This window comes from Carassius auratus, unplaced genomic scaffold (genome assembly GCF_003368295.1).
Source record: "Carassius auratus strain Wakin unplaced genomic scaffold, ASM336829v1 scaf_tig00016867, whole genome shotgun sequence".
Lineage (NCBI taxonomy): Eukaryota > Metazoa > Chordata > Actinopteri > Cypriniformes > Cyprinidae > Carassius > Carassius auratus.
In genome coordinates, this window is record NW_020524714.1 from 71,490 (window position 1) to 92,208 (window position 20,719).

General features: G+C 47.2%; 1 protein-coding gene across 1 annotated transcript; it reads left to right on the forward strand.

The window, feature by feature from the left end:
• The first annotated feature begins 728 nt into the window (after positions 1 to 728).
• LOC113075343 (perlucin-like protein) lies at positions 729 to 13,982 on the forward strand. The gene is made up of 8 exons (XM_026248047.1): positions 729 to 893; positions 4,981 to 5,112; positions 5,739 to 5,884; positions 5,957 to 6,063; positions 6,246 to 6,337; positions 6,648 to 6,723; positions 13,710 to 13,782; positions 13,860 to 13,982. Exons 1-8 carry the CDS (start codon positions 806 to 808, stop codon positions 13,980 to 13,982), a joined length of 837 nt encoding a protein of 278 aa, XP_026103832.1. The 5' UTR covers positions 729 to 805.
• The last annotated feature ends 6,737 nt before the right edge of the window (positions 13,983 to 20,719 follow it).

Below are 20,719 nucleotides of genomic sequence, written 5' to 3' on the forward strand. Positions count from 1 at the left end.
AGCCTCAAGTCTATTAATGCTTCTTTTTGATATTTCAGAACATAATCTCACAAACTGTCAATTTTAAACACAACTAGTAAGTAAAATCATGCTTCTGAAAAGGTTTAGATGACTAAATGAGAAAATAAGGAACAGAGACAAAGTATATTTTGGGAATGCATTGGGTTCTTCGGAAAACTGCTATTATAATGTGTTAACATTGTGCTTTATAAGTCAGAAAAGTCCCATAAAATAATAATAATAATAATAATAATAATAAACAAAAAATTATATATATATATATATATATATATATATATATATATATATATATATATATATATATATATCAATGTTGATTATTTATTCTAGCCAAAAATAGTCATTAAATGGACAATTAACATTTATATTCAAAGATATGCAAAATACTATAGCATGTAAACTGAATTAGCTAAATTTCACACATCACAGTGTTTCACAACAATCTTGACAGGAAAGACAGCAGCAGTAAAATGTGTCTTATGCTGTAAGAAGGTATTTTTTATTCCATCAAATAAAAATAAAAAAATCCCCCCATAAGAGTCACCTAAGGAGAATCACCTAAAGAGAGTCACCTAAGGGTGATCCCCACATCTAACCATTTTCTAAAATGAACTCCATTTTTCTAAATAGTAAGAAAAATACAAAATAAAATCAGTGCCTGAAAAAGATATCACATGACCACAGTGTTGCTTTATAAATGTGAAAGCCAAAAAGCAGAAGTTCATACAGGTCCAGTCCACTTGAAGGAACAACTTCCAATAACCTTACGCTCAACTCCAGCAATATGAACATGTCTGGCAATTTTGAGAGGGGAATAGAATTTGAAGAGTTGGATGACAACATGGAGAGATACCAGACACTTCAAAACACAGGTACTGATACTCATTTTATTAAAATTACAACTGGCAGTTTAGATCTAAGCAAATCACTGTTTGCACTGCACAAAAATTGCTAATGTGAAAACAGTAATGCAAACCTAGGAACGCTTCATGGAACTGAACCCAAGACATTCTATAGACATACAGTACACCATACAGAGCTGGCCTGAGTTTGAGTTTGCTTGATTTGCAAGAATGTGTAAGCAAACTAGAAATTCACTTATTACTACTTTCGATTGTTAATATGTGCCCTTAATGCTTCTATGAATTAAGTGCAAGCTCTTGTGTGTAATATTTCTCAATTTGTCCTTATTTAATATTCATAGAACATGTGATTCACCATAACAACTCACTCAATCACTATATACATATACACTCACCAAGGCACTTTGTTGCACCCCTTTTTGGGAATTAACTGCCTTAATTCATAGCTGCATAGATTCAATAATGTGCTAGAAACATTACTCTGATCATTCTGATCATATAATCAGATTGTCTCTGAAGAAATCAAGTCTCATCAGACCAGGTAACCTTTTTCCAAACTTCTATGTTCCAGTTTTGGTAAGCCTGTGTGAACTGTAGACTCAGTTTCCTATACCTAGCTCCTGCTGTGGTCTTATATATAACGGAGCCCCGCACATGACACGCAGGGAAAAATATATGGCTAAGTCGTGTGCACAATTTACTAATTCGTTCCCTCAGTGTACTAAAACGTGCACACGATTACTATAACGTTCCCTTGATTTATTATTTTGTTCACTCGATTTATAAATTGCGCGCACAATTTACTAATTCGTTCCCTTGATTTGCTAAATCATGTGCAGGATTAGTAGCGTAATAGTAAATTGAGGGTATGCAATAGTTATCACATGCATGTTTTAGTAAACTGAGGGAACGAATTCGTAAATCGTGCACACAGTTTATTTTTTTCTTGCATGTCATGTGCGGGGCTCCGTAATATATATATATATATATATATATATATATATATATATATATATATATATATATATATATATATATATATATATATATTTATATAGACTAGTCGGCGCTGTCGGAAACACTCTACTAAAGGATGCATTAACCATAAGTATGCGTCAATTTTAAGATGACAATATTGCATGTAGCGGTTAGGGGTGTGCACGGATAGTCGAACATTCAAATATTTGTTCGGCTCTAATTATTCGATAAATAATGTTGCTATATTTTTGCTTGCCATAAAAAAAGAAGAAAAAAAAGTCCACAATAAAACCTAATTCGGTCACTTTCTGTGATTCTCCACGGCATATTTGAAGATGTATGCAAGCAAAAAATAATTAATGAATGAATAAGAACTGCGGTCTTCTACAGTGCTTCAAATATGCTGTGGAGAATCACAGAAAGTGACCGAATTCAAGAACATTGTTGCAGCATCTCTCAAGCAACGAATAAACAATGCTAACTTGGAGAATATTCGCTTAGCACAACGTTATTTGTGAGTCCCGGCAACGTCTGTGCCGTCAGAGCGTGTTTTCTCCTTGGCCGGCCTTATTGTTAACAGACTAAGGAGCCGACTTTCCTCCGATCATGTTTACATGCTCGTATTTCTTAACAACATGTAAAAAAACAGAAAAAAAGCAAAAATGATTACCTGACAGTTTAAATGTTTCAAAAGTGTAAGCGTTCTGTACAATAGCCTAATTGCTGCAGGCTGCTTTACGTTTTTGCTTTTAATCTTTACATTTGTTTGTTTGCACACATTATTAAAGTTTTTTAGCTACAAAACGACTATAAACAGGCACCGGGATAACACGTCATTCTCTTCTTCGTCTTCACTGACTGTTCTGTTCAAAGCGTGCATCTGAAAGAACTGGTAAGAGCGATCTTTCTCTGTGTATCATGGCGACTACTAGCAAGCGTTTAGACAATGTGTACATCTGTGTCAACGTTATTTGAAACCCGATGACACACGCAGTCTTTGCGTCATTTGTTTGGGTGAAGAGCACGCATGCAATGTCTTTGAGGAGGCAATCGGTGTGCATTATTAGCGTTTTTATTTTCAAGGAAAAAAAACTCTGCTCTCGTTTGTCTCTCTTCTGAAAAAAAGTAAAAAAAAAACGCAGTCGTCTGCTTCCCGAGGTTGAGGACCTGGCACTGCTGAGGCATGGATGAGAATGAGCTTATGAGAATACAGGTAGATCTTTTTGAATGTTTTAAAGAGGGATTTTCCCTTTCACGCTCGTAATGGCGGCAGACAAGAGAGAGCCTCGGGAGGATGATGTTATATTTTTAACACTATCTGATACTGAGTTTAGTGCTCTGCCGGGTTTTTACCCAGTGAAGGCAGGAGATATTTGAGGATGGTGAAGAAGCTGAGGCTAAGCCTTCTCAATTCTCCTGCCCTCCATATGTAGAACTGTTTAAGGTTATGGATTGCGCCCCAGCAATGTTGGAATTGCCATGAAAATGTGCTAACAAGATGATGATGTAATAAGGATGATGGCCATTAAAAAAAAACAAAAAAAAACTCAATGAGCATTTTCCTTCTGACCATAGCCCTCCAGCTCAGGTGAGCCTTCCATTTCTGCAAGATCTCCATACAGATATCAAAAAGAAATGAAAGAGGCCGTTTTCTTCTCGCATCCCTTGGTTTCGGCAAGCGAAAGCGGCTATGAGGGGATGCCCCCTGTAGAAAGAGCTAAGAAAAAAAAAATCTGCGTGGGAGACATCCTCTCTTAAACTCCCTCCTTGACATCTAAGCCCCTTCAGAAATTCATCTGGCTTAGATGGCAAGGCATACGCAGCAGCAGGTCAGGCTGTGGCTTTGTTACACATGATGGTGGTGCTTCAAGGATATCAGGCTGATCTGCTAAGAGACCTGGATGGAGGCAAGGGCCTTTCTCCTGATCAGGTAGCCACGCTGCACCACGGTCCTCTTTCCATGCTACCAAGCAGGCCGCCTCCGCCATGGGCGGGACTAGGGCGGCCATGGTGGCAGCAGAAAGACGTCTGTGGATGAACCTGGCAGACATCAGGAAGAAAGAAAAGACTTTTTTCTCAATACTCAGGTTTCGCCTTCTGAACTTATCGGTATTTCCGTTGAGACGGTGATCAAGAAGTTCAGGGAGACGAAGGCACGCTCTGCTGCTTTCAGATCCTTCATTCCACAAAGGTCCAGGTCCGAGCCCGAACAATGTAGGGGTCCTGGCCTGTGTCGATCTGAGGTTCAAAGAAGGGCACAGAAGGCTAGTGTCGCAACTGTGCTCCTCCCCCACCTGCGGGCAGGGGTAAAAGGGAATGTGGGTCACGTGGAGGGAAGCAGAACCTAAGGGATCTGATCCAGACGAGGCACCGTTCTCATCCGAATCAGAGTGATACCGATTCCCTTCAGGAATTTTTTTAATTCTGCGTTTATCCTCCCCTTCCTAATTCCCCTGTAACCACCAGCTCTCCACCTGATCGAGGTTAGGTGGAAATCTCTCACATAACAGTCTCCTATACTGGATATATAATGTTTTTAATAATGTCCAGTCCAGCAGCTACTTCCAAAAATCTCACATTTAGCAATATGAACATTTCTGCCAATTTTGGGAGGGGAATAGAATTTGAAGAGATGGATAACAACAGAGAGTACGTGAACATCGAGAGATACTGGACATGTTAAAACACAGGCATGAAGAGACTCATTTTATTAAAATTACAACTGGCAGTTTGCTAATGTGAAAACATGGGAGTGCATCATGGTGCTTAACCCAAGATTTCCTATAAACACACACATCCTTCAGAGCTGGCTTTAAGTTTGAGTTGAGAACGTGAAAGCAAACTCAAACTCACTTATTACTACCTTAGATTAGTAATATGTGCTCATAAGTGCTACTATGAATTATTTAATTATTTATTTAGTGGTCAATTTTGTGATAACAAGATTATTGCAAATCTATTGGGCTTGAGACCAACACTGCAGAAGTTACTGGATTTTAATTTGGACCACAACAAATCTGTCCAGTGTGGAAGCACACTAACAGACATATTTTAGTCATAGGAGAGTTTAATGAACATTGATCTTATGATCTTATAATATGCATCATCTTCTTTTTAGCGAGGATCAGAAACTGCAGAGGAACTGTAGTGGGTTTGGTTCTGCTATGTGTTTTTCTTCTAACTGCAGTCATAGTGCTGTGTGTCCACATCCATACAATAAGAACAAAATACCCACCAGGTTTTGGCAAAGGTAAGTTTCTTTATTTGATGTAGTTTAGTTGTGGTCTCAGTAACTTTTAAATGTACATGATTCTTTGAGTAAACTATCTGCTAGAAGTTAAATGTCAGTGTAGAGTTTAAATTCAAAATCAGTATAGTTTTTTCAGCCTCTAATGCCATCCAAGATATAGATGAATTAGTTACTTTATCAAAACAGATGTGGAGAAAGGTAGCATCATTTACTCAAACAGTAAAATAAAAAGCAGATGAAAAATATAAAAATAAAATTAGATCAAGCACTGTTTACATACAAGTAAAAAACTGTCCTGAACAGTTCTAAACAAATATGTAGACAGATTTTGATGTGAGAGGACAACAAGGGACAGACCAGTAATGAGTGTTTAAAGTTAATTAACAATGGATTTGTTCCATATAAACATGCAGCTTCTGAATTTATGTTGATAACTTGCAGATTTTTTTATGAGCTGTTTATGCTCTCATTCTGATATCACCCATTCACTGTAGAGGAGCCACATTGCTTAATTTCTCCAAATCTGTTCTGATGAAGAAACAAACTCACCTACCTCTTAAACAGCCTGAGGGTAAGTAAATATTCAGCATTTTTTTTTTCTTTCGTGTAAACTATTCCCTGAACAGATCAGTGCTCTGACAACCCTAAATGGATAACATACAGTCACAGTTCCTACTATATTTCCTCTGAGTGGAAGAACTGGACTGACAGCAGACAAGACTGTTTGCAGAGAGGAGCAGATCTGGTCATCATAAACAACAGAGAGGAACAAGTGAGTGAAATATTGTGTTTGAATCAGTGATGAATAATGCTTATGGTCTAAATGTATAATATTTCATTCTAGGAATTTATTACAACCATAACTAGTGGAAACATTGTGTGGATTGGTCTGACTGACAATAATACTGAAGGGGTCTGGAAGTGGGTTGACGGCAGCACACTGACCTCTAGGTGAGCAGCTTGGTCTCAATTCTCAGTCACACTGTTAAACCATACAATTTAAACCATAACCTCTTCGTAAGAAATATCAATGCATTCATGCATTAACTTCCAAACCTATTTAGTCTCTTAAGCCACATATATTATATGACATAATAAACTTAAACTGTTTTACTGATGATCTGTTGTTGTAGGATCTGGAGTTTCTGGAGGCCCAATGAGCCCAATAGCAATGTTGGAGATGAGGACTGTGCTGTATCTCTGTATAACTGGGCTGATTATCCATGTAATCATACCTTTGTATGGATTTGTGAGAGGAATTAAGAGGTTTAACAAAGCTGTTACATCAAATCAGTAAATCCAAAGTAAAGCGGTAACAAAATAGATTTGCTGTAATCTGCAAAACAGTAAGAAGAGTTAGGGCTACTGCTCTTATTATTGTATATGAAAGTATGATGCTCATTTTAATAACATTTATAGAACAATTAAATGATATTAAAACAAATAAAAAAATGCATTCATTTGTCAATGCAAGCTCTTGTATGTAATTTTTCTCAATTTTGTCCTTATTATGTTCATGCCTTTATCACCAGCAGGGTGGACTATTATAATGGACTCCTCACTGGCCTTCCCAAAAAGACCATTAGACAGCTGCAACTCATCCAGAACGCTGCTGCCAGGATTCTGACTAGAACCAGAAAATCTGAGCATATCACACCAGTCCTCAGGTCCTTACACTGGCTTCCAGTTACGTTTAGGATTGATTTTAAAGTACTTTTACTCGTATATAAGTCACTAAATGACCTAGGACCGAAATATATTGCAGATATGTTCACTGAATATAAACCTAACAGAGCACTCAGATCACTTGGAATCAAGTCAGTTAGAAACACCAAGGGTTCACACAAAACAAGGGGAGTCTGCCTTTAGTTATTATGCCGCCCGCAGTTGGAATCAGCTTCCAGAAGAGATCAGATGTGCTAAAACACTAGTCACATTTAAATCTAGACTCAAAACGCATCTTTTTAGCTGTGCATTTATTGAATGAGCACTGTGCAATGTCCGAACTCATTGCACTATATTTTCAATGTTTTATTTTATTTAATTTTTTTTATGTAAAATAATTTTCTAACTGTTTTTAAATGTTTTAATCATTTTAAAAGTTTTCAAATTGGTTGTTTTATTTTTGTTATTATTTTTCTTCATGATTATTTTACTTTCTTTTATATAAAGCACTTTGAATTACCATTGTGTACGAAATGTGCTATATAAATAAACTTGCCTTGCCTTGCCTTGCCTTATTCTTTCCTTGCCTTATTACATACGTAACCAAGACGTTCCCTTTCAGTCAGTCACGTTCAACGTTACGAATGGGGTCCCTTACAAAACACCACATGGCTGTCTTCCAGCGACCCTTGTGAGTGATATCACCCTGTCGTGAGGCCAGCACGAGTGAGGGCCTAAAGCTCGCACAGAATACACTGGGTAGCATATTCCAGCTGGACATATGCTAGCAGGCTGCCTGCCCGTGGGAGGACTTACAGAAAGCAGGTATCTACCAAGGTGGTGATACATAAGAACTCTGAGGTACCCAGCCCGCAGGGTGGAAGTTTCAACGACAGAGCTGGCAAGAGGCTTGCCAAGGGAAAGACACATGCTGCGGAGAGACTTACTGTGGACATACACACGTGGGATTACCCAGAAAGGGGAATCACGACACATGGAGGCACCTAGTCCCACACATGGCTGACAAAGGGGCATGTACGCAAGTGTTGGACATCAACAGTGCTGGAGGAACCCAGGGTTCTGACTGAGGAACTCACCTGAGGGGAATAGTGCACGCATCCAGTCCGCGGAGTGGAATGGCACAGCAAGCGGATTGACACCGAGCAGGTCCTTACTGGCCCGAAGGGGCGAGTACCCGGGAGGACACGGGCTCTACACGGAGATTATAAAATCTCGCGAATGTGTTATGTGTCACCCAGCCCGCATCTCTACAGATGTCTGCTAGCGAGGCGCCATGCGCCAGCGCACAAGAGGAAGCTACGCTCCTAGTTGAGTGAGCTCTCACCCCTAGGGGGCATGGCAGGTCTCGAGCCAGATAAGCCAGGACAATAGCATCCACTATCCAGTGGGATAACCTCTGCTTGGACACAGCCTTTCCCTTATGCTGGCCTCCGTAACAGACAAAGAGCTGGTCTGAGGTCCTAAGGCACCGAGTTCTGTCCACGTAGGTGCGGAGCGCACGTACTGGACAGAGCAGTGCCCAGGGCTGGGTCTGCCTCCTCCAGGGGCAGCGCTTGCAAGTTCACCACCTGATTCCTAAAAGGAGTGGTGGGAACTTTGGGCACGTACCCAGGCCGGGGTCTCAAAATAACGTGAGAGTTAGCCGGCCCGAATTCCAGGCACGCTTCGTCAACTGAAAATGCCTGCAGGTCCCCGACCCTCTTTACCGAAGCCAAAGCCATCAGGAGCACAGTTTTCAAAGATAAAAACTTTAGCTCTACTGAGAGCAAGGGTTCGAAGGGAGCTCCCTGCAGTGCTGATAGAACCACTGCGAGGTCCCAACAGGGGACTTGCTGAGGGCAAGGCGGATTGAGCCTCCTTGCTCCTCTCAGGAACCTGATGATCAGACCGTGCCTCCCAAGATACTTACCTTCAACAGGGTCATGGTGAGCCGAAATGGCAGCGACATAGACCTTTAGGGTGGAAGGAGACAGCCTTCGTTCCAACCCCTCCTGAAGAAAGGAAAGCACTGACCCAATCGGGCATTTCCAGGGGTCCTCACAACGTGAAGAACACCAAGTGACGAAGAGGTTCCACTTCAAAGCATAGGCATGTCTGGTGGACATGGCTCTAGCTGATGTGATGGTAGCTACCACCTGTGGTGGCAAGGTACCTAAACCTTCCGTGACCCGTCCAGAACCCACACATGTAGGTTCCACAGATCGGGACGTGGGTGCCAGAGGGTGCCCCATCTCTGAGAAAGAAGGTCCTTCCTCAGAGGAATTGGCCAGGGAGGAGCTGTCGCGAGGAGTACAAGTTCGGGGAACCAGGTCCGGCTGGGCCAAAAAGGCGCAACCATGAGGACCTGCTCCTCGTCCTCCCTGATCTTGCACAATGTCTGTGCAAGAAGGCTCAATGGGGGAAACACATACTTGCGCAGGCCCAGCGGCCAGCTGTGTGCCAGGGCGTCCGTGCCGAGGGTGCCCTCGGTCAGGGAGTAAAACAACTGGCAGTGGGAATTTTCTGGAGAGGCAAACAGGTCTACCTGAGCGTCTCTGAAGTGTTCCCAAATCAGCTGGACCGACTGGGGGTGGAGTCTCCATTCCCCGGGGTGAGACTGCTGCCGTGAGAGCTCGTTGGCTGCACGATTGAGCCTGCCCGGAATGTGAATGGCACGAAGCGATGCTTGTGACTCCACAGGAGAAGATGGCAAGCGAGTTGCGACATGTGGCGGGAGCGTAGACCACCCTGACGGTTGATGTACGCTACGGTCGCAGTGTTGTCCGTATGGACCAGAACGTGCTTGTCCTTCAGCAGGGCCCTGAAGCGGTGCAGAGCAAGACGTACTTCTAGCAACTCGCGGCAATTGACATGCCACTGAAGTCGGGGGCCTTTCCAGGAGCCTGACGCAGCATGCCCGTTGCACATGGCACCCCAGCCCGTGGCAGAGGCATCTGTTGATACAGCAACATGCCTAGACACCGGTTCTAGGGGTACTGATATGCCGGCCCCTCGAAAGCAAACCGAAGAAACGGTCTGTGTCGAGGAAGAATGGAGACATGAAAGTACGTGTCCTTCAGGTCGATCGCTGCAAACCAATCCATCGGACGAATGCATTCGAAAATGCGTTAGGCGTTAGCATCTTGAACGGGAGTCTGTGCAGAGCTCGGTTCAAGGCACGCAAGTCCAGAATTGGCCGTAACCCACCTGTCTTCTTGGGTACTATGAAGTAAGGGCTGTAAAAGCCGGACTTCATGTAGGCTGGAGGGACCGGCTCTATCGGGCCCTTTGCCAGCAGGGTCGCGACCTCTGCGCGCATGACTGGGGCATCTTTGCCCACCATCGTCGCGTGGACATCCCGAACCCTGGGGGGACGCCGGGCAAACTGAATCGCGTAGCCGAGCCTGAGTGTCCGGATGAGCCAGCGGGAAGGCCTGGGGAGCTCTAGCCAGGCTCCCAGGAACCGAACCAGCGGGGTCAAGGGGACTACAGGCGTACCCACAGTGGGGCAGCGTGGTGGAGCAGACAGCCCCTGCATGGGAGGCATAGCGTCCCTTAGCGGGGGCGAAGTGCGGGCACTCGTCTGACTCCAAGTGGCAAGGTGAGAAGGCGAAGCGTTCTTGAGCCGTCTTTGCATGGAAACTGGCAAGAGGAGAGGGGAACGAGAGCAGCGAGGAAGCATGTCGCCAGCTGTCGTTCGTGGCCTCTTGGGACCCGGAGGTAGAGGAAACAGCTCTTTTAGTGAAGGCTGAAGGTTTGGGTACCACCGGCCGCAGGGCCAGTGGCGGAACAAAAAGAAAATGGATTGGAATCCTTCCTTATGGAAATGGAAAACAAAGGATTCTCCCCCGGCCCTCCTCCGGGGGAAGAAGTGGTCCTGCTACCATCTCGTGATGAGCTGATGTCTCCAACTCGGGGTCGCCCGTCTCAGGAACGCCGCTTGGCCTGGTGTTTGGCGGGTTTTAGGGGCAAAGACAGGTTGCGCCGCCCTTCTGCGGCCATCTCCTCGCTGCAGCCGGGGTGAAGGCTGCTGCTGTGGCAGAGCGGGAGTGGAGGAGGCCGCAGGGGGGCGCCCTCTGCGACGAGCAGGCTGAGGTTGCACCGGCGGCGGGGTGGAAGCAGCAGTGGGCCGCCGCCGCCGCCGGGGCAAGATGTGTCGGATGGCCTCAGACTGCTTCTGGGCGGCAGAGAACTGCTGGGCAAAGCTCTCTACCGCGTCGCCGAAGAGGCCATCCTGGGAGACCGGGGAGTTGAGGAGCTGAGCCTGATCAGACTCCCTCATGTATGCCAGGTTCAGCCATAGGTGGCGCTCCTGGACCACCAAAGTGGACATCACCTGACCCAAGGAGCGCGCAGTGACCTTCGTCGCCTGGAGAGCGAGGTTGGTAGCAGTGCGCGCCTCCTGCAAAACCCCTGGGACAGCACCGCCCTCGTGCAGCTGCCGGAGCAGCTTGGCCTGATAGACCTGAAGTGAGGCCATGGCATGCAGGGCAGAAGCGGCCTGGCCCGCAGCTCTGTAAGCCTTGGCCACAAGCGTGGATGAGAACTTACAGGCCTTGGAGGGCAGCTTGGGACCACCACTCCAAGCGGAGGCACTCTGTGGACACAGTTGCATCGCAACAGAACGCTCCACCGGGGGAATCTCAGCATACCCCTTGGCCGCCCTGCCATCGAGGGCAGTGAAGGCGGAGGAAGAACCAGAATGTTTTCGGGCAGTTAAAGGTGCCTTCCATGAACTAGTTACTTCCTGGTTACTTCCACCCAGAGGGGGGTGCTGGCGATCCGCATGAGCAGCCCCCAGGAACCAATCATCCAGCCTCGAGCGCTCGGGACAGGGTGGAGGATTCCATTCAAGCCCAATGCTCTCCGCTGCCCGGGAAAGCACGGCCGTCAGCTCGGGATCGGACTCAGACAACGCTGGCACTCCCGAGGGAGGCAACGCAGCCAAACCCTCATCTCCCGAGGACTCAAGCCCGCCTTGTGATGCGGCGATCGACATACGGTCCTCTTCGCGAGCCCCGAATGAGATGTCAGGAGCCTGAGAGGGTCCAGCAAACTCATCCAGGAACTCAACCGGCTGCGGCCCGTGGAGGTTTGCTCGTCGGGGAAGCCCACACGGTAACCCTCAGATCACCCTGGCCACCAGCCGAAGTAGCTCTCTTACGAGAAGAAGAGCTAGAACGGGGTGTGGCAGAGGGGATCCTATACCTTTTAAGGTAATCGAGTCTCGATCTCAACGCCGAGATGGTCATGTCCCCGCAAAGAGAACATGAGCCATCCACGAACGCAGTCTCAGCATGCTGGAAGCCCAGACACATGACACAGCGATCGTGACCGTCACGAGGAGCGATATATCGACCGCACCCAGAAACACACGGGCGAAATGACATCTTTAAAAAGACGCAAATCGGTCCGTATCTCTCTTGTGAGAGAAATTGTCTCTTTTAGAGGTGTTGAAGCGCTCAGGGGAACGCGGGAGCTGTCGCAGGAAACCCAGACGAACCACTGAATCGCGCCGTCACACCAACACCAGCTCTTGCTTGTAAACACTCCGGTGATTGCAGCAAGCGATGTGCTCGGCTCCGAAGCGAAAGCTTGAATGCGAGTTGCTCGCGTTGCTCCTTATATACTCACTCTTCGGGGCGGAGCTCGCGATTCAAACACCGCAGACCAAGGTACTTTGTGTACCATTGGCTCGTTTTGTACCACTCGAAGGTGATTGGGCTCTCGGGCGAGATCCCATTCGTAACGTCGAACATGACCGACTGAAAGGGAACATGTGATTAACCACAACAACTTACTCAATCACTATATACATATTGTAACGGGGCTGACAAGTCATGAGACGTGCAGATCCATGTGCAAGCTTTTATTACACAGAGACATGGTCATAACAGGCAAGGGTCAAACACTGGCAAACAGGTATATTTAGGGAAAGTCAAACGTTTTCTGCAACAATGATGTCATCACCCCACGTGTCGACTTTAGTCAGACACTGCTTAGTCACATAAAAGCAACAACAACAAAAAAAAACGTAAACAAGACTATGAAAACAAACATGGAATGGCTAGGTATCGCAGCTATCGCTTGGGGAGGGATATGTACAGAACAATACTCGCCAGTGTGTGAGAAGAAGTCATGACATGACATGACATAACAATATCATGCAGATTTGTCGGCTGCATATCTATGATACAAATATCCTTTTCCAGCGCATACCACAGCTACTCTGTTGGAGTGAGATCTGGTGTTTGTGAAGGTCATTTTTGAGTAGTTAACTAATTCATGCTGAAAGAAGCCATCACAATATAGGCACACTGTGGTCATTAAGGAGTTGACATGTAACATTGATCAGTAACAATACTGTGGCAATATAATGTGGCATTTAAACAATGCTCAAAGGGGGCCAAAATATCCAAATGAGAAAATGTCCCCCAACCCATTACACCACCAGCAGCAGCCTAAATCTTTAATACAAGGAAGGATTTATTGTTGCATGTGCCTAATTCTGACCCTATAATCAGAATGTCTCAGAAGAAATCGAGTCTCATCAGACCAGGCAACCTTTTTCCAATCTTCCATTGTTCAGTTTTGGTAAGCCTTTGTGAACTGTAGTCTCAGTTTCCTATACTTTGCTCCTGCTGTGGTCTTTTGCTGCTGTCTAATTAAAAGACCCAACAAATTATTCTGGATCCCCAAACTTGTTCTCCTCGCGACAGCCCCTCCCTGGCCAATTCCTCTGAGGAAGGACCCTCTGGTACCCGCGTCCCGATCTATGGAACCTACATGTGTGAGTTCTGGATAGATCATGGAAGGTTTAGGTACCTTGCAACATCAGGTGGTAGCTATATCCTTGTCTACCAGACACGCCTATGCTTGAAGTGGAACCTCTTTATCACTTGGTGTTCTCCACATCGTGAAGACCCCTGAAGATGCCCGATCGGGTCAGTGCTTTCCTGTCTTCAGGAAGGATTGGATCGAAAGCTGTCTCCTTCCACCCTGAAGGTCTTTGTGGCCGCCATTTCTGCTCACCATGACCCTGTTGATGGTAAGTCTCTTGGGAAGCATGATCTGGTCATCAGGTTCCTGAGAGGGGCCAGGAGGCTCAATCTACCTCTCCCTCATCAAGTTCCCTCATGGGACCTTACAGTGGTTCTCATTCCACGCTTGTGGCCAAGGCTTACAGAGCTGCGGGCCAATGGTAGAACAGTGGTTCTATCTGCTCTGCAGAGGGCTCCCTTCAAACCCCTGCTTTCAGTAGAGCTAAACTTTTTATCATTGAAAATGTTTCAGTTTACGAATGTAACCATGGTTCCTTGACTAGGGGTCACTATGGGGAACACCATGTTGTGACCCGTGTCTAAAGCATACATTGAAAAACACCAATGAGTTGGCCGTTGACAGCCCCTGACTTCACTACCGGCGCGACTATGGATAAATAGTCACCGGGGAACACGTCATTCACTTCTTCATCTAAAGCTTGCGTCCGAAGCATGACAGGGAGCTAGAGGATGCAGTGTCTCATTCCCTACTCAGGGAACCAAGGTTACATTCGTAACCTGAGATGTTCCATTTCAAGGGAACTTCATACTGCATTTTCTAGGGGTCGCTATGGGGAACATTATACCCACACCGCAATGCTGAGGGGAGTGCAGGTCAGAATCATGGCGAACATTAAGTACCAACTATACCATTTCCATGAGAGTTGCCCCTGGGATGTTAGACGGCTGTCCGTGACATTACCCCTTTAGCCAAAGGCCAAAGCTACATACCTTACTTACTTGTTAGAGTCTCGGGCTGGGGTAGAGCTAAAGGCTTGGAATCTTGAATAAGCTTGCTGAAGGAGCTGTCTGAATAGATGCCTAGAAGCAACACCCTGTTTAGATAGGTATCCGGGGATAAATAGGTGGAGTGGCGCCCAAGATGAACAGGGCTTTTACCAACTCAAGAAAGGGCACAAAGCACGCACCATATAGGATTTTAGAAAGATTGCAGAGCACTAGTGTGCAAACTTACCACAGCGTGGATTTCAGAAAGTGCACAAAGACTTGCGTGCACACTTAACATAACATGGATTTTAAATACTTTTCTAAGTAGGGGGCTCTAGTGGCACTCTGATAGAACACGCTGTGTTCGGTTCGCACGAGAGAGAGAGCTGCGTATCACGGACAACGACACTGAACCAAGCTCTCTTCTGAGAAGTTCTCCTCGAAGTCCCTCCTGCACCTTAACGAACAAATACAAATCGCAGTTTGAACAAACAAAAAGATGTGAAAGAGCCCAATTCAGTACTCGCAGTGTTCTGGTGTTCATGGCTCACGTAGAGAAAGGAGTCTCAAAACATTGAATTTGCTTATTTTTGCTCTTGTGCTGACAAATACATACAGAATATGTCAAAATATCCACCATGGAAATAATGCTCAAAAAAACTGTCAGTTATTTCCTAAGTGAAAGTAAACAGTTAAAAAAAAAGGGATGTGTATTATATTGGATGCGTTCATCATCTCTTAAAGTGACCGCGCCTAATTTAGCTGCTAGCTGCAGTAATATTAATCCAAGGAAATGAAAATGAATATCACTCACTGCTCTTGACTGAATTACTTAGTTTTAACAGTCAAACCAAAAATTGTTCAGACACCAAATATATTTTTTGATATATATAGCAAAACTGTAATAATGTGAGAAATGTTGAAGGTGTCTGAATAAAGGTTTGATTGTATATTTCATTTTTACATTGAAGACTATCCAGTGCTATTTTACATTTAATTATTTGGTTTCTGTACCTTGACACCTACAAACTTGAAAAAAAACTTTCAAAGTAAGCTTGTTTGCACCTTGTGCAACGTGGAATTAGTTTGCAGCTTTTTCAAGCACTTTGTGATGCATTTTTGAAACAGGAGACGAGCCCCTTTTCTAATGCACCACCTAGCTTGATAAACCCCTTCTCAAAGACTTACTGTTTGTCAATTTTATTTGGGTAACACACATATTCTGAATGCCTTCGGCAGAATTAGAATAAGCCATTTTAAGTAAGTAGATCACAGTGAGATTAATCTAGATTAAAAAAAAATGTATCTATGCCCACCACTATATATATATATATATACAGTACAGACCAAAAGTTTGGACACACCTTCTCATTCAAAAGAGTTTTCTTTATTTTCATGACTATACAATTTGAAGAGTCACACTGAAGGCATCAAGCGCTATTTGACCAAGAAAGAGAGTGATGGGGTGCATTTCAGGTGACTACCTCTTGAAGCTCATCAAGAGAATGCCAAGAGTGTGCAAAACAGTAATCAAAGCAAAAGGTGTGTATATATATAAAGTACAGACTAAAAGTTTGGACACACCTTCTCATTCAAAGAGTTTTCTTTATTTTCAGAGCCCAATCACCTTCTAGTGGTACTAAACGAGCCAATGGTACACAAAGTACCTTGGTCTGCGGAATTTGCATCGTGAGCTCCGCCCCGCAGAGCGGGTATATAAGGAGCAACGCGAGCAACTCGCATTCAAGCTTTCGCTTCGGAGACGAGCACATCGCTTGCTGCAATCACCGGAGTGTTTACAAGCAAGAGCTGGTGTTGGTGTGACGGCGCAATTCAGCGGTTCGTCTGGGTTTCCTGTGACAGCTCCCGCGTTCCCCTGAGCGCTTCAATACCTCTAAAAGAGACAAATTTCTCTCACAAAAGAGATACTGGCCGATTAGCGTCTTTTTAAAGATGTAATTTCGCCTGTGTGTTTCTGGGTGTGGTTGATATATCGCTCCTCGTGACGGTCACGATCGCTGTGTCACGTGTATGGGCTTCCAGCACGCTGAGACTGCGTTCGTGGATGGCTCATGTTCTCATTGCGGGGACATGACCATCTCGGCGTTGAGATCGAGACTCGACTACCTTAAAAGGTATATAGTCCCCTCTGCCACACCCCGTTCTAGCTCTTCTTCTCGTAAGAGAGCTACTTCGGCTGGTGGCCAGGGTGATCTGAGGGTTACCGTGTGGGCTTCCCAGACGAGCGAACCTCCTCGGGCCACACCCCCCTCACATACGCCGCAGCCGGTTGAGTTCCCGGATGAGTTTGCTGGACCCTCTCAGGCTCCTGACATCTCATTCGGGGCTCGCGAAGAGGACCGTATGTCGATCGCTGCATCACAAGGCGGGCTTTAGTCCTCGGGAGATGAGGGTTCGGCTGCGTTGCCTCCCTCGGGAGTGCCAGCGTTGTCCGAGTCCGATCCCGAGCTGACGGCCGTGCTTTCCCAAGCAGCGGAGAGCATCGGGTTTGAGTGGAATCCTCCACCCTGTCCCGAGCGCTCGAGGCTGGATGATTGGTTCCTGGGGGCTGCTCATGCGGATCGCCAGCACCCCCCTCTGGTTCCTTTCTTCCAGGAAATGCACCAGGAAGTGACCAGTTCATGGAAGGCACCTTTAACTGCCCGAAACCGTTCTGGTTCTTCCTCCGCCTTCACTGCCCTCGATGGCGGGGCGGCCAAGGGGTATGCTGGGATTCCCCCGGTGGAGCGTTCTGTTGCGATGCAACTGTGTCCGCAGAGCGCCTCTGCTTGGCGTGGTGGTCCCAAGCTGCCCTCCAAAGCCTGTAAGTTCTCATCCACGCTTGTGGCCAAGGCTTACAGAGCTGCGGGCCAGGCCGCTTCTGCCCTGCATGCCATGGCCTCACTGCAGGTCTATCAGGCCAAGCTGCTCCGGCAGCTGCACGAGGGCAGTGCTGACCCAGGGGTTTTGCAGGAGGCGAGCACTGCTAACGACCTCGCTCTCCAGGCGACGAAGGTCACTGCGCGCTCCTTGGGTCAGGTGATGTCCACTTTGGTGGTCCAGGAGCACCACCTATGGCTGAACCTGGCAGACATGAGGGAGTCTGATCGGGCTCAGCTCCTCAACTCCCCGGTCTCCCAAAATGGCCTCTTCGGCGACGCGGTAGAGAGCTTTGCCCAGCAGTTCTCTGCCGCCCAGAAGCAGTCTGAGGCCATCAAACACATCCTGCCCCGGCGGCCCTCAGCTGCTTCCACCCCACCGCCGGCGCAACCGCCTCAGCTTGCTCGTCGCCGAGGGCGCCCCCCTGTAGCCTCCTCCACTCCCGCTCGGCCATAGCAGCAGCCTTCACCCTGGTCGCAACCCGTCTCTGCCCCTAAACCTGCCAAACGCCAGGCCAAGCAGCGTTCCTGAGACGGACGACCCGGAGTTGGAGACGTCAGCTCATCAGGAGATGGTAGCAGGACCACTCCTTCCCCCAGAGGAGGGCTGGGGGAGAATCCTTTGTTCTCGTTTTCATTTTGTTCCGCCACTGGCCCTGCGGCCGGTGGTACCCAAACCTTCACTAAAAGAGCTGTTTCCTCTACCTCCGGGTCCCAAGAGTTGCCACGAACGACAGCTGGCGACGTGCTTCCTCGCCGCTCTCGTTCTCCTCTCCCCTTGCCAGTTTCCATGCAAAGACTGCTCAAGAACGCTTCGCCTTCTCATGCCCTCTTTGCCACTTGGAGTCAGACGAGTGCCCGCACTCCGCCCCCGTTAAGGGACGCTATGCCTCCCATGCCGGGGCTGTCTGCTCCACCACGCTGCCCCACATGTCGCAACTCGCTCGCCATCTTCTCCTGTGGAGTCACAAGCATCTGAGGTCGCTTCGTGCCATTCACATTCCGGGCAGGCTCAATCGTGCAGCCGACGAGCTCTCACGACAGCAGTCTCGCCCCGGGGAATGGAGACTCCACCCCCAATCGGTTCAGTTGATTTGGGAACACTTCGGAGATGCTCAGGTAGACCTGTTTGCCTCTCCAGAAAATTCCCACTGCCAGTTGTTTTACTCCCTGACCAAGGGCACCCTCGGCACGGACGCCCTGGCAAACAGCTGGCCGCTGGGCCTGCGCAAGTATGCATTTCCCACAGTGAGCCTTCTTGCACAGACGTTGTGCAAGATCAGGGAGGACGAGGAGCAGGTCCTCATGGTTGCGCCTTTTTGGCCCGGCCGGACCTGGTTCCCCGAACTTGTACTCCTCGCGACAGCCCCTCCCTGGCCAATTCCTTTGAGGAAGGACCTTCTTTCTCAGAGACGGGCACCCTCTGGCACCCACGTCCCGATCTGTGGAACCTACATGTGTGGGTTCTGGACGGGTCACGGAAGGTTTAGGTACCTTGCCACCACAGGTGGTAGCTACCATCACTTCAGCTAGAGCCATGTCCACCAGACATGCCTATGCTTTGAAGTGGAACCTCTTCGTCACTTGGTGTTCTTCACGTTGTGAGGACCCATGGGAATGCCCAGGTGGGTCAGTGCTTTCCTTTCTTCAGGAGGGGTTGGAACGAAGGCTGTCTCCTTCCACCCTCAAGGTCTATGTGGCTGCCATTTTGGCTCACCATGACCCCGTTGAAGGTAAGTCTCTTGGAAGGCACGATCTGATCATCAGGTTCCTGAGAGGACCAAGGAGGCTCAAACCGCCTCGCCCTCAGCATATCCCCTCTTGGGACCTCGCAGTGGTTCTATCAGCACTGCAGAGAGCGCCCTTCAAACCCTTGCTCTCAGTAGAGCTAAAGTTTTTATCTTTGAAAACTGTGTAGAGCCCGTGTCCTCCCGGGTACTCGCCCCTTCGGGCCAGTAAGGACCTGCTCGGTGTCAATCCGCTTGCTGCGCCATTCCACTCCGCGGACTGGATGCGTGCGCTATTCCCCTCAGGTGAGTTCCTCAGTCAGAACCCTGGGTTCCTCCAGCACTGTTGATGTCCAACACTTGTGTACATGCCCCTTGGTCAGCCATGTGTGGGACTAGGTGCCTCCATGTGTCGTGATTCCCCTTCTGGGTAATCCCACGTGTGTATGTCCACAGTAAGTCTCTCCGCAGCATGTGTCTTTCCCTTGGCAAGCCCCTTGCCAGCTCTGTCGTTGAAATTTCCACCCTGCGGGCTGGGTACCTCAGAGTTCTTATGTATCACCACCTTGGTAGATACCTGCCTTCTGTAAGTCCTCCCACGGGCAGGCAGCCTGCTAGCATATGTCCAGCTGGAATATGCTACCCAGTGTATTCTGTGCGAGCTATAGGCCCTCACTCGTGCTGGCCTCACAACAGGGTGCTATCACTCACAGGAAGTGGAAGTTGCTGGAAGACAGCCATGTGGCGTTTTGTAAGGGACCCCATTTGTAACGTCGAACGTGACCGACTGAAAGGGAACGTCTTGGTTACGTATGTAACCCTCGTTCCCTGAAGGAGGGAACGGAGACGTTACGTCCCCTTGCCACATCGCTGTTCCGCTTAACGGCCGGGTCACTGGCTCGGCTCCTCAGCGAAGACTTGAATGCGAGTTGCTCGCGTTGCTCCTTATATACCCGCTCTGCGGGGCGAAGCTCGTGATGCAAATTCCGCAGACCAAGGTACTTTGTGTACCATTGGCTCGTTTTGCACCACTCGAAGGTGATTGGGCTCTCGGGCGAGATCCCATTCGTAACGTCTCCATTCCCTCCTTCAGGGAACGAGGGTTACATACGTAACCAAGACGTTCTTCAAAGTAGCCGCCTTTTGCTTTGATTACTGCTTTGCACACTCTTGGCATTCTCTTGATGAGCTTCAAGAGGTAGTAACCTGAAATGGTCTTCCAACAGTCTTGAAGGAGTTCCCCCGAGAGATGCTTAGCACTTGTTGGCCCTTTTGCCTTCTGTCTGCGGTCCAGCTCACCCCTAAACCATCTCGATTGGGTTCGGGTTTGGTGACTGGGGAGGCCAGGTCATCTGGCGCAGCACCCCATCACTCTCCTTCTTGGTCAAATAGCCCTTGATGCCTTCAGTGTGACTCTACAATTTTCAAAGACATGAAAATAAAGAAAACTCTTTGAATGAGAAGGTGTGTCCAAACTTTTGGTCTGTACTATGTATATATATAAATATATATATATATATATATATATATATATATATATATATATATATATATATATATATATATA